This window comes from Sebastes umbrosus, chromosome 3, assembly GCF_015220745.1.
Source record: "Sebastes umbrosus isolate fSebUmb1 chromosome 3, fSebUmb1.pri, whole genome shotgun sequence".
In the NCBI taxonomy this organism is placed as follows: domain Eukaryota; kingdom Metazoa; phylum Chordata; class Actinopteri; order Perciformes; family Sebastidae; genus Sebastes; species Sebastes umbrosus.
This window is the reverse complement of record NC_051271.1, coordinates 11,727,650-11,742,356: the sequence shown is the minus strand read 5'-3', so window position 1 is coordinate 11,742,356 and position 14,707 is coordinate 11,727,650. Positions and strand designations below refer to the sequence as shown.

General features: G+C 39.2%; 2 protein-coding genes across 8 annotated transcripts in view; both read left to right on the top strand.

Annotated features, from left to right (window-relative positions):
• The first annotated feature begins 4,493 nt into the window (after positions 1 to 4,493).
• On the top strand, positions 4,494 to 5,464 carry LOC119484735 (permeability factor 2-like). Its single transcript, XM_037763797.1, has 4 exons — positions 4,494 to 4,758; positions 4,926 to 5,058; positions 5,192 to 5,278; positions 5,394 to 5,464. Exons 1-4 carry the CDS (start codon positions 4,683 to 4,685, stop codon positions 5,404 to 5,406), a joined length of 309 nt encoding a protein of 102 aa, XP_037619725.1. The 5' UTR covers positions 4,494 to 4,682; the 3' UTR covers positions 5,407 to 5,464.
• Positions 5,465 to 10,208: 4,744 nt separating this feature from the next.
• Positions 10,209 to 14,707, top strand: part of camk2d2 (calcium/calmodulin-dependent protein kinase (CaM kinase) II delta 2) — a 45,114-nt gene continuing 40,615 nt past the window's right edge. For 5 of the 7 annotated variants that reach the window (XM_037763792.1, XM_037763787.1, XM_037763788.1 and 2 more), the window contains exon 1: positions 10,209 to 10,668. In XM_037763792.1, the coding sequence (XP_037619720.1) occupies positions 10,607 to 10,668 (62 nt within the window). In that variant the 5' untranslated portion in view covers positions 10,209 to 10,606. The remainder of the gene's footprint in view (positions 10,669 to 14,707) is intronic. The other 2 variants (XM_037763789.1, XM_037763786.1) reach the window with 1 other exon arrangement.

Sequence of the window (14,707 nt, the reverse complement as noted above, 5' to 3'; positions counted from 1 at the left end):
TCAAAAGTGGCAGATAAAATTTCTGAGTGGCAGCCAAAAAAAAAATACTAACCTGCCACAGTGGCAGGCAGTGAAAAAAGTTACTTTCAGACCTTGGTCATGAGAGTTAACGGAAATTCATGCTGTCTCCTTTTCTTCCGGTTGTGATATATTATAGTTAAAAATCTAAAACTGAAATGAATTTACATTTATTTTAATTTTAATTGTATTAGTTTTTTACCCAAAATATTGTTTCGGTTTAGTTGTAGTTTTTCTTAAAGGATATAGCTTTTATTTAGTTGCAGTTTACTGAAAATATTTATTTATATTATTACTTATTTTCACTTTACTTTTAGTTTACTATAATAACCCTGCTTCCAACTCTGTGTACATTTGGGTCCGATCCCTGTTGTCCTGCATTACCAACCTTGACAGTATAATTTTCTGGGTATAACCACATGATAATGGGTATAATCCTGTCAAAGATTAAGACAATAAGTAGTTGTTTGTGACTTATTATTATTATTTTGAATGTAAATAGGTGCAGTATAAAATGTAAGCTGAATAGTAATAATGCACATGCAAAAATACGGTTGAAAGCCTTTGCACAATCACCTATAGCTGTCATATGGGGGAAGTTTATGACATGCCAGCAAGCTTGTCCTGACATGATGTTTAATGTCAGAGAGACGCTGTTACACACGTAAAACTCCTGCAGGGCCACCCACCCACAGATACATAGATAGAGACCTTGACTCAAAGCTTTATGTGAGGTGGAAAAAAAACTGTCAATCTTCAACTCCTCCTCCAGCTGTTTGTAAATCCCCAAAACTCCATGACATTTTCTGGAATCCCCAGCGACACACTCTCTGAGTCTCTGAGTCTTCCTTTAGGCTCTCACTTCCTCATGTTCTATATCATCAACACCAACAACAGTTTAACTGAAACTAATTGTTTGCAGTTGTACACATTACAATGGAGCAGGCCTATGCTAGAGCGGCAAAGTATTACCTATGAGCTTACCTCTCAACCGCCAAAGAAAAAGAAAAAAAGGAGTTCATGTAAGTCAAGTTCATGACTCATTCCTGATTTTCCCTGCTCGTGTTTTCATCCTCGTTTACTCAGCTTTTTGTAGTCAGTATCAGCGTTTAGTCTTTTGTGTGCATGTTCCTGTGTTTAGTCATGCAAACCCTACCAGGATAAGGCAGTGATTGTAGATGTTATCAGGCAGAATGCCATTCAAGACAGAGCAAACTCTCTCTAAATGTGCATTATTATACTCTACTACACTATACTCTTGTATGTTATGGAATGCTATGCAATACCTTAATGCACTAAGCATTTTTATTCTAAATTATACCAATGCTGAAAAAGGCAAGGCATGTGCCAAAGCATTGACTTAGGTCCCTGTTTTCATGCCAGCACAAAGTCGTAAAGTTGTTGCACTTTGTTTGGTATTTTCCTGGCTCTAAATCCACTTGTGCCGAGGTTGGTTCAGCGGTGCAGCTGATATTGATAGTGCTGATTTGTTCATCATTTTTTTCCAGGCTAACATTTTATAAAAATGCTAACACTTTTTCTAAATGAATTAATTTCTGTACCAAATAGATGTTGAGATGTTTCCCCCTCACCAAAAGTGAAACATTTCACCCACTGGTGGGGCTAGAGGTCAGGGGATCACCATTAGGATTCATCCTCTGGAGAACTTGAATTTTCCATTGTTTATCCAATATTTACCAGCCGTGACAATGACACTGGTATCACCTTGTGAGTCTGTGTATGTGTATGTGTGTCATTATGGCAAACTGTGGTCCTGGAGACACCTGCTGTAGCAGAAACTATACCACAGAAGTGGTTTTGAGTATTACCAGGTGTTTATTATGTCTGCAGACAGATTTAGTCACAGTGATAGTTTCACAACCGTGCTAGATGCACTCATGAACCTTTACAGGTGTGAGTTTGAAAATGGGTGTGGTCAGAGCAAAGGTGCCGGAAGTAGGGGGGGGGGGTGTACCGACCTACTAGCCGACATTGACATCTCTTTAAGGTGATCCCTCCTTAGGCTTATAGTAAGATGTTATTACAGTAAATGATAATAAACCATGGTCACGATGCAGGGCTACTTGTCTTAATCCTGGCTACTGTATGAAGTTGACACATTTTTGGCCCCAACGATGAGTGGTTTAGATGATGTCAAGGGGAAGTTTTGAAATATCCAAAAACCTCATTCTGTGAAAGAGAATTTCATCATACTTCCTCTGTGATCCCATGAAGCTACAGACCCTGTTTCCTGAGTGTGTGCGTGCGTGCGTGCGTGTGTGTGTGTGTGTGTGTGTGTGTGTGTGTGTGTGTGTGTGTGTGTGTGTGTGTGCGTGTGTGTGTGTGCGTGTGTGTGCGTGCGTGTGTGAGCGTGTGTGTGTGTGTGTGTGTGTGTGTGTGCGTGTGTGTGTGTGAGCGTGTGTGTTTGCACGTGTAAAATTGGTCACGCTCTACAAAATGATCGGTTACAGTATTGAAAGTGTTCGCGATTTGTTTTTCTCCATCATGTGCATGAAAACATGAAATGCCATAAATGCACTCTTCCCTTAATTTTCCATTCTAAAAATCATCTGATTTTAACACCACAGGGTAAATTTGGGGGAAACCCAATAGATAGAAAATGGTCATATGTGTCTTAACTCATGTTGGTCAGGTGCTGCCTGTCACTTAATCTCCCCACATACACTGTTTTTTAACCACAACACAGACTGTGGTAAATCAGAAACTTTCCACCTAACTTCATCACATGCTTATGATGTGATATTCACGTTGTTTTCATTTCTGTATACAATCCAAGGAGAGACGACCAAAAAAGGAATTGAATGTTGCTGATAAAACTGAAGGACTAAATGTGTGGGTTGAGGAAATTCTCATACTTACAGTAAATAAACAATTTAAAAACCCAATCAGCTGGGAAATGCATCGTCACAAAGCTGAAAACAGGGCTGTTTTTCTGCGCTAAGGAAGAGATGCATGGTTCTCACAGGACAGCGACGTTACAAACATATGATGATCTTATAGAACGTAATGCATTGCTGTAGATTAAACTACCCAAAAGTAGTTAAATGATCATAACCTTAAACATCTACAGCAGTAAAATGCAACATGCACATTAGTGCAGCAGTAATATTACTCCAAAAGCATCATATACAATAGTAACAGGAATATTTTACTGCACAATGAACACTTTTACTTTTGATACTTTAAGTAAGTTTGCTGATAACACTTACATACTTTTACTTAAGTAAGGTTTTGAATGCAGGACTTCTACTAGTGGACTATTTCCACAGTGTGGTGTTAGTGCTTTTACTTAAGTAGAGGATACAATACTTCTTCCACCACTGCTTTCCAGAGATTTATTTTAGTTGCAGTTCAAAAAACAAATAATTTAACCACAAATTGTTATACTCTTAACAGACATACCTGTCTACCATCCAAAAACTTTCAATCAGCATGTATCAATTAAATGACTCAACAACTGAAGAGTTATTGTGTCAGAACCGCAAGACTAGCCCCCCTGATCATAAGTTACTCCACACTTCCTTCTTCTTTGTGAGAATGCCTGTGTTGACGTAGGTCTGATGTGTTTGAGCAGGTTTAGTCCAAATTGCGTCAGGTTTCAGTCCCATCAAGGTTTTTTGGCACGTTGCCTGTGTTTCTTCAGGAATGTCAAACGTGTGAGACAGCAATGACTTTTGATGAGTGTAATTGCTTTGCAATAATGTGCTTTTAGTCTAGGCTGCATGAACGTGGTTTAAAAAATGTTAAGTTTCTCTCTCAGTGTTCATTCATTATAGTTGTTTATTCAACTTGGTAGATTAAACTTTGTTTGTTTGGAAAGGAGTTGTAAACAAAACGTTTTCTCTGTCTCTTTCCCAAACACCAAAGAATGCTTTAACAAGTTCTGGGAAGCATTTTTACATGTTGAATTCAGCTCAGGAGCTCAGGAAATTCTTGTTGTTTTAGTAGCTGTCCAGCTTTTGACAGCTGGACATGCTGAGTATGCACAAACACAAAGGTCATGAACAAAAAATTCTCCTTTCTGAAGGTGAGATTTTCGATGACAAAACCTGAGGCTTACATTCGTCAGCCGATCATTCATGCATTGCATGTAATTGTTCATTTTATTAGATAACATCTGTGAATGACTTGCTGATAGAGCAACATGCTCTTGGTGTGAGCAACGGTGCAACGCACCACTGACAGTGATGCCTAATTTACAAAGAATTTTTCTCAAGCACTCTTGTAACATAAACCAATTCAGTACAGAATTTTAGTCACTGTGTTTTTCCAAGTGAACTCTGGATTAGGGGTAAATGTTGGCTAATGAACCATCTTGATAAATCACAGGTGTCAGTCAGATAACTTCAGCAGGGTAAATTCCCGGCGACGGTCCCAACTTGCGCAACATGTCCGAGCAAGGGAAATGAGTCATTTCCAGGAGACGGCTATAAGAAGGAGAGACTCTCCTCTTCAGCACTAGATTCAAACAGCAGAGTGCGAAGGCAGCTGAACTGAGAAAAGGAAAAGTAGAGAGAAGGAACTGAGTAGAAGAAGAATTCAGTTGAATGAAAAGCTCCTTTGACTTTTACATCCAAGCTTCACAAGACGGCGTTCTGAAAGATATTCTTAATCTTCAGTGTTAATTGTTGCAGAATTTGAAAATGGCAAAAATGATGAGCAGCGGATTCATTGTCTCCTCTATTGTGGTGCTCCTGGCTTTCCTGGCCGTCAGTGAAGGTAAGATTTTTTTTTTTTTGTTATTCAATAATTGAATGTAACATGTTGAGCTATGCTGTTAATCAAGTTACTCTCTATTCAGTTTTGCATTTGCACTGCTATGCACATTCTACTGTCCTCTTTTCGTCATTGCATTGCACCTTTTGACCACATGTGTCTCCTTACAGGGATGAGTAAGAGAAGCCTGGGAGTGGAGCTGCACTGTCGCTGCATCCAGACGGAGAGCAAACCCATCGGCCGCCACATCGAGAAGGTGGAGCTGATTCCTGCCAACTCCCATTGCGACGAGACCGAGATCATGTAAGCCCTAATTTCAAAGCCTTCACCCCATCTAGATAGTGATGATGTTGATACTTTGAGGTTTTGTCGCTGTCACTTGTTGGCTTCACCAACTTGTTCTGAATGCATCTCTGTTTCTTGCTTGGTGTTGCAGTGCTACTCTGAAAAAGACAGGCCAAGAGGTTTGCCTGGACCCCGAAGCTCCCTGGGTGAAGAAAGTAATTAAGAGGATCATGTCTAAGTAAGTACAGCTCAACCATACAGCACAGGGCACAATAGTCTACTTTCAGAATGTAACAGAAAATTACTTTTGATGCACAAAATAATTATTCTTTTTCTGTTTCTTTTCTCTGCAGCAGAAGACGCTGAACGGATCGGGAGAGATGTGCTTCACTAGTCTGAGTCGTTTAAAGACAAATGAAAAATACCAAAAAGTATTTGTTGTTATCGCACTCACCTCATTTTAATACCAGAGGACAGCTTAATGTCCTGATGAAGTGCTGAAAATGACAACCAAGTTTACCTACTCAGATCATGTTTGTATCAAACATGTTATTTATGAAGAAGATGTGCTTGTTTGTATGTTACTGTGTGTGTTGTAGTCAATACTCTCTGATGTCACTTTAACTGCTCCTGTAGTTTGTAAAACTGTATTACTGTTGTCTTGTCTATATATATATATTTATATATAACTTATATATTCAATATATTTATTGATGTATTTATGGAACATAAATGTATTTTCCAGTGTGTAGCTCTGCTGACAACCTGTTGATTAATTAAAGTTTTCATGAAATTGAAAATCGAAATTTCTTTGTTTTTTTCTTTCTTACAATTTATTAATTCATCTTTCCTGCTGTATGTCCCTTGCAAGGATGTAATGATGAGATGAGTTTTAACTTCTAGTAACTGATATATCTTCTTTTAGAATGTTCCTTAAAGGACCAGTGTAACATTTAGGGAGACCTATTGGCAGAAATTGAATATAATATTAATAAGTATGTTTTCACCTGTAAATAAGAATCGTTGTGTTTTCGTTACCTTAGAATGAGCCGTTTATATCTACACAGGGAGCGGGTCCTCTCCACGGAGTCCGCCATGTTGCACCGCCATTTTTCAATAGTAGCCCAGAACGGACAAACCAAACACTGTTAACTTTTCCCGCTTGGGCCGGAGTCGATAATGTTACTCGCTGCTGTCGCCGCCGTTCTCTCTCTCTCTTGCTTCACCACTCACTTCCCACGTACACACACACACACTCTACGCACTAGTTCTGCTCCAAATGACCTACAACTGGCTCTAGATGGTGCCATTCGCGTTTTCGCGTCAGCCACAGTAGTTCTTCTACACGCTTGGCACACGGTAAAAGCTTCAGTTGGTTGCAATCTGCAACCTCATCGCTAGACACTGCTCCTTTAAATGTATACATAATAAATTACAAATAACCAATAATATGCACAGTCAGTACAGAATAATGTAAACATGACAAATTGAAGGAGACGTGTACTCTAAGACTTTTTAAAGTCTTGTACTGTAAGAATTTTTAAATATACTATTTTAAAGCGGCAGTAGGCAGAATGTTTTTGGCATCATTTGGCGAAAAATTCCATAATAACCTTTCAGCATATTGTAATTCACGTGTTCTGAGAGAAAACTAGACTTCTGCACCTCCTCATGGCTCTGTTTTCAGGCTTTAAAAAATCTAGCCCATGACGGGAGACCAATCACAGGTCATTTCAGAGAGAGAGAGTGTTCCTATTGGCTGTTCATTTGACGGAGGCAGCTGTAAATCACTCCAATTCCAATCAAACGATCAAACTAGGCAGCGCTGATCAAATATGAATTCTGTTACTGTAATGCCTATTTCTCGCCTCAAATGTTGTAGCTGTAAAATGAGAATGTTTGCTCCGGCTGGTGGGCGGTGCTTGGTATATCCTCAACTGATCTCAACCTGGCTGAACACAGCTAAACAGTACACTACAAGATGTTTCTGAAAACATTTGAGGAGAGAAATAGGCATTACAGTAACAGAATAATGATTCATATTTGATCAGCGCTGTCCAGTTTGACCGTTTGATCGGAGTTTGCGAGTGATTGACAGCTGCTCAGAGACGCCAGGCTCCAGCTCGGCTCTGATTGGTTGTTTTCCTCCGGTCTTTGAAATCTTGCAGATGTCATTAGGAGCACTGGAGGACACAGAGGCACATGATTTTTTTTCAGATTACCTGTCTCATGCACTACTGTCAGGATATAGTGACCGTTTTATAAAAATAACTTTTTAAAATCATATTTGCTCCAATTCTACCCACTGCTGCTTTAAATACTGTTTTATAATACATATATAACTAAATAAAAACCATCTTGCGATGAGATCACACCAGCCTTGACGCCAAATCAGACCAGGGGTGTTAAGTGAGGGAGTCAATGTCACCTTCCCCACATCCTACCCCCCCTACATCCGGCGCTCTCGCTTGGACGACTCCCATATTCAAACATTGATTTCATTTTTATCTCAACTACACACCTGTAAAGTTTCATGACTGTATCTTGCACGGTTGTGATGCAATCACTGTGTCTACATCCGTTCACAGACATAAACAAAACACCTGTCAAAGAAAAATACTTAAAACTGCCTCTGTGTTACTTCCTTCTACAGTAGCTGTCTCCTGGAAATTATTTCACTATGATGATTCACACACAGATTCACAAGGTGAAAACAATACCACAAAGCCACATTATGATAATAATGTATCAACACACCCTTTTCTTTTATACATGAGGAAGTGCTAGGAGTGTGTCCTGGATCAACTATTCCACTTCCTTATGGGACTGTAGTCAACATTTCAGAGTTGCACCACACATGTTACTGGTTTAATGACCTCACTACATTCCCATGGAGCCTAACCCTGTCTGAGTTTATTCTCATGTCGGTAAATCAGTTAAAATAATTGTACTTTTAATTGCACCAATAAACCCAGTCAGTCAACTTAAACTGTACCATAAGTCACATGCACCTGTTATTGCATTTGTGTTATATTGCAGATATTGATATCACTAATGCTGCAACAGCAAAGACAATGGTTTCTTTATAATCTATAATTTAAAATGACCGCTTGATATTCCCTAAAAGAAAACTGAAGGCAACAATGTAACGTTGCACTTCTATAAAGTCATTAGACACAACCTACCTGGTTAATGTGCACGTCTTTAAAAAAACGCCACACTAACTGAATCGATTAGTCGATCAACAGATAATTAATTGGTAACGATTTTGACAAATGATTCATTTCATTCATTTTTTTTCAAAATTTCACTCGTTCCAGCTTTTCCAATATGAGTATTTTCTTGTTTTCTACGTCTTCTATCATAGTAAACTTATCATGTTTGGGATTTAGCTGTTGGCCTGTATGTCAACTTGAGCTTTGAGAGATTGTTATGATCATTATTTAACTTTTTTTTGGACATTTTATAGACTAAACAATTAATAGCTTTGTCAAAATATTCTGCAGACTAATCAATAGCGATTATAATTGTAAGTTTCAGCTCTACTTCAGTTTGTAATGCAACCTTCTGTTTAAAAATTTGTGATCTTGGAGGCCAAGCCGGAATAATCCGGATGACATCATCAGGGTTATTTTTTCAGACTTGACAAAGATCTCTCCAGAGCCACAGAAGAGTTTAGGCTGGTGGAGTATCTCTTTAAAGGAATAGGAGAAAATAATATGGTTTAAAGTTACTAGCAGAATAAGATTAAAGTTAAAGGAAAGTTGTATGTATTTACTCCATCCATGTGCCTTATCAAGGCTTACGTATGATAACTAAGTACCAGCTTTACTTTCACATGATGAAAAAATATGGAAACATGTAATAAACTGAAATAAACTGATCATTAAAGGAGCAGCGTGTAACATTTAGAGGGCTCTATTAGCAGAAATGGATTTTATGGAATTTCTTTAGTGTATAATCATCTTAAAATAAGAATTGTCGTTTTCGTTACTTTAGAATGAGCCATACGGAGCGGGTCCTCTTCACGGAGCTGGCCGCCATGTCCCTACAGTAGACCAGAATGGACAAACCAAACACTGGCTCTATAGGGCCATTCGTGTGTATAAGTTTCTATAAGTTTAAGTTGGTTGCAATCGTCAAACCTCGCCACTAGATGCCACCAGATCGTACACACTGCTCCTTTGCTTCAATACAGTTTGTTACATCTGTTTCAGCCTTGAATTAGCAATAACTGCTTAAATAATCAACTTTTGTAGCCCCCAGTCCCAGAACTTTCCTGGTAAATTTGATTTAAATAAACTGCATGGTAATTTTCTTTCCAGAATGGTAGCTACATTAAAGGTACATAAAAAATGCACATGTACCTATGGCACTGTTAATATTGACAATGATATAATAATACTAGGGCTGTCAAAGTTAACAAAATAATAACGCGTTAACGCAAATTTGTTTCAACGGCACTAATTTCTTAAACGCATTAACGCAGTTGATCTTTCGGAGGTTGTACTGGGCTCATTTTTAAAGCAACAAGATACTGGCATCATATGAAACTAGAAAACTTAATTCCATTGCTACCAACCATGTCATTCTAGCTTGTTGGGAAGGATGTTAAATAACGCTACGAACTTGCACTCAATTTTGGCGTGGAAAAACTGACATGGCCATTTCCAAAGGGATGAAAATAGGTTCTTTGGGTACCCACAAGTCTCCCCTTTACAGACATGCCCACTTTATAGAGACTCACAAACAGTACAGTATAAGCTATCTATATCTATAGGCGAGCGCGCATATGCGAGCGCGCATGGGATCCTGACCCGGTAGATTTATACCTGTAAAAAATTACAAACAGTCCCTTTAAGGTAAATTTTGAACAGATAAAAAAATTTGAAAATTTGCGATTAATCACAATTAAATATTTTAATCAATTGACAGCCCTAAATAATACAATAAATATTTTTTAACATGTGAATTATTACTATTATTGTTATTATTATTATTATTATTATTATTGTTATTATTATTATTATTATTATCATCATTATCATTATCATTATTATTTTAATTTATTTTATTTTATTTTATTTTGTTTTTGTTTGTTTGTTTTTGCCTGTGTGAGGATGCAGGCAGAGGGGGCGGTAGTGCGCGCTCAGCCGGTGGGGGGTAGGTGCGCTAGTGCGTCTGATGCGCGCAAAGAGACGACAGTCAAGCACTGGACGGACAAACACACACACACACACATTCACACACACCAACCACAGATACCGGAATGCACACAAAATGCTGCGTCTACGAGCTGTGACAAGCCGCTGCATGTGAAGACAACAGAGAAACAACAGATTGAAGCAGTCGCAGCAGCAGCCAGGCAGGCAGGCAGTGTCATTTTGCCGCAGAAATCCTCCCAACCAGAGCTCCTGCTGATGCGCTTCAGCTGTGCATGAATCCCTCCGTTTGGCTTGCTGGTCCAGGAGACAAAACCGGGCGGTGTTGACGACGACTGAGTGGTTGGTGGATAGATAGATAGCCTAGATACTGCACTGTTTGAGAGTCTCTCCGAGCAGGAAGGATGGCGTTAACAATCTGCACGAGATTTACCGACGAATATCAGCTGTTCGAGGAGCTGGGGAAGTAAGGAAACCTTTTTTTTTTTTTTTTTATCATCATCATCATCTGGCATCATCATCTCTGTAGGAAATGTCAAGCCTGTTATGTAATAGGCCGCTTGGCTTAGGGACGTCTTTGTATGTATGTGTGTGCTGATAGTGTAGCCATGAAGATGCAGGAGGTGCTAAATACACTCTCATGTATCATGCAGGCTCTGTGCAAATGGCATCCTATTTGTTTTAATCCCTCAATTTGAAGCCCATGAAAATGCATCAGGGTGTGTAAAATGGTGAGATTTGGTAACCCACCACCCCCTCCCTCTCCATACCTCCATCTCTACCCAAATCCTCCTCCTCCTCCTCCTCCTCCTCCTCCCGCGTGACAGAAATACACACTCGGTAATGCGACAGCAGACCATGTAGTTGGAGTTGGTGATGACACATTCACCCAGCCAAAGCACCGGGCTGCGGTCAATTATCAGACACAAGCAGGCAGGGGGGATCCCTCAGACCTGAGACAGACAGAGAGACCACACTGTAAACAGTTGCTGTTAATTTACAGCAGGATTTCAACAGTATTAACCTGTTATTGCTAAAAACAGTGCTTTACTGTTAATACAAAAGAAAACCTGTTAAATTACGCTCATAGGCTGTTTTTTAACTGAACTATAATGCATTCTTAAAAAACATCACTTTACTGCTGATCAACTGTCTAAAGTATCATCAGTAACAGTTTCATGCAGTATTTGTTTTAATTCTGGGACCTGATCTGCTCATGTGAGGCTTGTACATTGTACATGATTGTAAAATCAGTGAATTAGCTTTTGTTCTTCACTCACATGTTGTTATGGTTTGCATTCTGTGCTTGTAGCCAGCTATAGACAGACATTTTGGTAAAAGTGTCAACAAGTCTATTATAGCCTTTTTCCTAACAAGTGCCTTTAACTGTATTTAGTGTGACTATTCCTCTGTCTGTAACCTGCTGAGTCTATTCATCTAGGAAAAAAAATAATGTTTATTAAAATGTATGTAAAAAATACAACCTAAATAGTGCATTAAAACAAATCAGTGAGATAATGTAAAAGAAAGGTGAAAAACAGCTATATAATGTGTCTTTAAACAGTAAATTAACTGTAAAATACTGTGAAATTAATAAAAAAACAACAGTTCAAACTGTATTTTTCATTAACAGTACAAAGTTGTAAATTTCAGCGACAGTATAATAATGTTAATTTTACAGTAACATAAAGGCAACCCTGCTGCCAGTTCTTTACTGTTATTTTATTGGGAAATTCTTAACAGTGCAGAGAGATCCACCTAGCTGCGTATCTGGATACCTGTGTGGTCATGACCTGCAGTCTGCCCAGCCAGCACCCTGTGGTCAGTGTGCACACACAGTCCCAGATGTCAAAGCAGAGAGAGAAACGTGTATACTCCCAGTTACCCAGTGTCTCCCACTTCTTCTTCTAACTGTAAGATCTCTGATGGAAGCCTGTGTTTCTAGTGAGGAAGAAGAGTACTCCTCTTCAGCCTCAGAACCTCTTGTGTTCATGATCCTATACTGTGTGCATCTGACACCATCTGTCATTAATAATGCAGTCATATTGCTTTTATAGTAGCTTTTAACTCACCTGCTCCCTTTACTGTGAGCAGCATCATCCCCCACACTGACATACTGTACAGTAGACTGGCTAGTAGTGATGCAATGAAAATATCCTACTAGTTTTGACCAAATACCTTGATATTGTTATTGTTTCAATTATCCCAAGATGATTATTTCAACAGATATTTACGCAATGTTAGTGAACTAAATACAGTAAATATATACTGATTCGTTCAGAAAATTGTCCAAAGATTCAGCCGTTAGAGGACCATACCGGTGTGTTTGCAAGGTTTATCCTTGTAGTGCATGTTCGTGCATGTGAGCGGGCCCCATTGGCAAAAGCTCATGGCTGCCACTCTGCACTCACTCAGGACGCCGTACTGACCAACGGTGTCGTTGCGGAAGCGTAGCACCCACCTTCCGCTTCCCCGCCAGGTTTACGCTGTTATCTCTGTCAGCACTGTCGCTGGTGTTTGCTTCGTTTGCGCTGTCAGCACCGTTAGCTGCGAGATGTCGGCTCAGCCATCGCCATGCTGAGAGCCGTGTGGAGGCAATAGAAATGCTCCAATCTCGCATTTACAGTAGCACCTTTAACAACATCCATCAATCATGCATTTGCAAATGCGTTTTCAGTTTGGGAGTATATTTCCTAACAGCCCGTTCAATATAACCCGAGTTTAAAGAGTCTGCTCTTAGATTTTAATAGTGTATGGGAATGAATTGGATTTACAGTGAAATTAAAGAAAAAATTAATTCAAATTTCTAAAACATAGCGTGGTTTGCAAAAGGGCGAGCTGTGATTCACGTGATTGGACTAAGACATGCAAAACAATCGGTACAATAAGGAAAGTACAGCATTGGAATTGCATCAAAATTTTAAAAAAAATCCTGAAATTGATTATATTTAGTCTCATCAGTTTGTGAGTTTATGTGACCTTTGGTTACTTTGCATCCCTATGCAAATATGTTTTCATCTTTGTGAAGCATTAAACGTTATTACATAATCAGATGGTCCAAGCTTGTCATGTACAGTGTTTTTTTTTTAAAACATTAGTCTGAGAACTTGAAAAAAAACACACAAACATCCTCATCAAAGATTATTTTGCTGCTATCTTGAACCTTGTTTCAGCTAGCTTGCCTTTTCTTTACTTTCAAATACAAAAGCGCAGGCACTTTTACTGTGCAGCTACTGTACATTCTACCATGTAGCACTGTACAGACTCAGCATTTGCACTTCACAGTGCCATGCTGCCCAACTATGCAGGATAGTCAAGTAAAATTCTTATATAACATGTTTTGACCATTTCCTTTACCAAATCCTCTATAAATTAGAGGTAAGCTTTAGTGGCAAGCTGCTCACTCCAGAGGATGTTAGATAACATGTTTATGGTACACATCATGCTATGAACTCAGCTGTGATTACAAAGCTTCAGTTATTTCTCAAATCGTTGCACTGATTTAACCAAATAATATAACATTTTACAGACACCACAGTTAGCCATTAGAGGTACAGTGAGTGAAAAGACGAGGTTCATTTGAGGTAATGAGTATTCTCTGCTTTGTCTCTCTAGTGTCTGCATCCAAGTGTGTCTAACTGTTTGTGATATCTCTGATGTTGTCTGGAGCTAGACGGGATGATGAGAACAGATTTTATTATTTGAAAGAGAAGGCGTGCACAGACAGAGATGGAGGTTGAATAGCAAAGCGGCCTGCGTGGCTGCAGAGCCGAGCAGAGCCGAGGCGGACGTCTCCATGGCTGCATTTAGAGATGAGAGATGCAGCACTCTGCTCTTCTCCACCCTCAAATATAGCTGACCTAGTTTTTTGATTTTCATACATGTGCCTGAAACACCAGAACAACACACATGGCTTCAGCAATAGAGGGCTGGTAGGCGCGCGCTTGTTGCTGCTGATGGTCTCGTGGAGCGATGAGGACAGTGTGTACTGTAGAGTAGGTGTGGGGGTGTGAGTGTGAGTAGCTGCGAAGATGCTGCATCCGTGCTTTTGTGTGCAATTTAACGTTGAAATGTGACTGTGAATCTTATATTTTATCACAGCCATGTTTGTTATTACTCACCTATGACATCTGAGGGCTGTTTCATTAAGCAAAATGATCAGTTAAAGGTGTATTTCAGTTCAATTTTGCTGCAGGTTGCAATACGTTTAAATAAAGTTACCATGGAAACATGTCCCTCTAGACTTGCTTGATTCCTGCCAAGCTTAGACTGAAACGGTCTTTTCTCTAAATCAATCAATCAATCAATCAGAAGTATCTGGTTCTCTTTCTTAGACTCACTCAAGCCTAAGAAAGGTTTTTCACACTAATCTCAGATTTTCTAAGCCTCTGTATTGGAAATAGGGCTCGGTACCGGCAAGAATCTGGTGATACGATATGTATAATGATATAGGGGTTATGATTCAGTATATTGTGATATATTGCGATACTGTAAGCAAGTTGATT

Coding starts and splice junctions, on each gene's coding strand:
- LOC119484735 (XM_037763797.1), top strand. CDS start 4,683: ATGGCAAAAATGATGAGCAGCGGATTCATTGTCTCCTCTATTGTGGTG. Junction 4,759..4,925: donor TTTCCTGGCCGTCAGTGAAG/GTAAGATTTTTT, acceptor GTCTCCTTACAG/GGATGAGTAAGAGAAGCCTG. Junction 5,059..5,191: donor TGCGACGAGACCGAGATCAT/GTAAGCCCTAAT, acceptor TTGGTGTTGCAG/TGCTACTCTGAAAAAGACAG.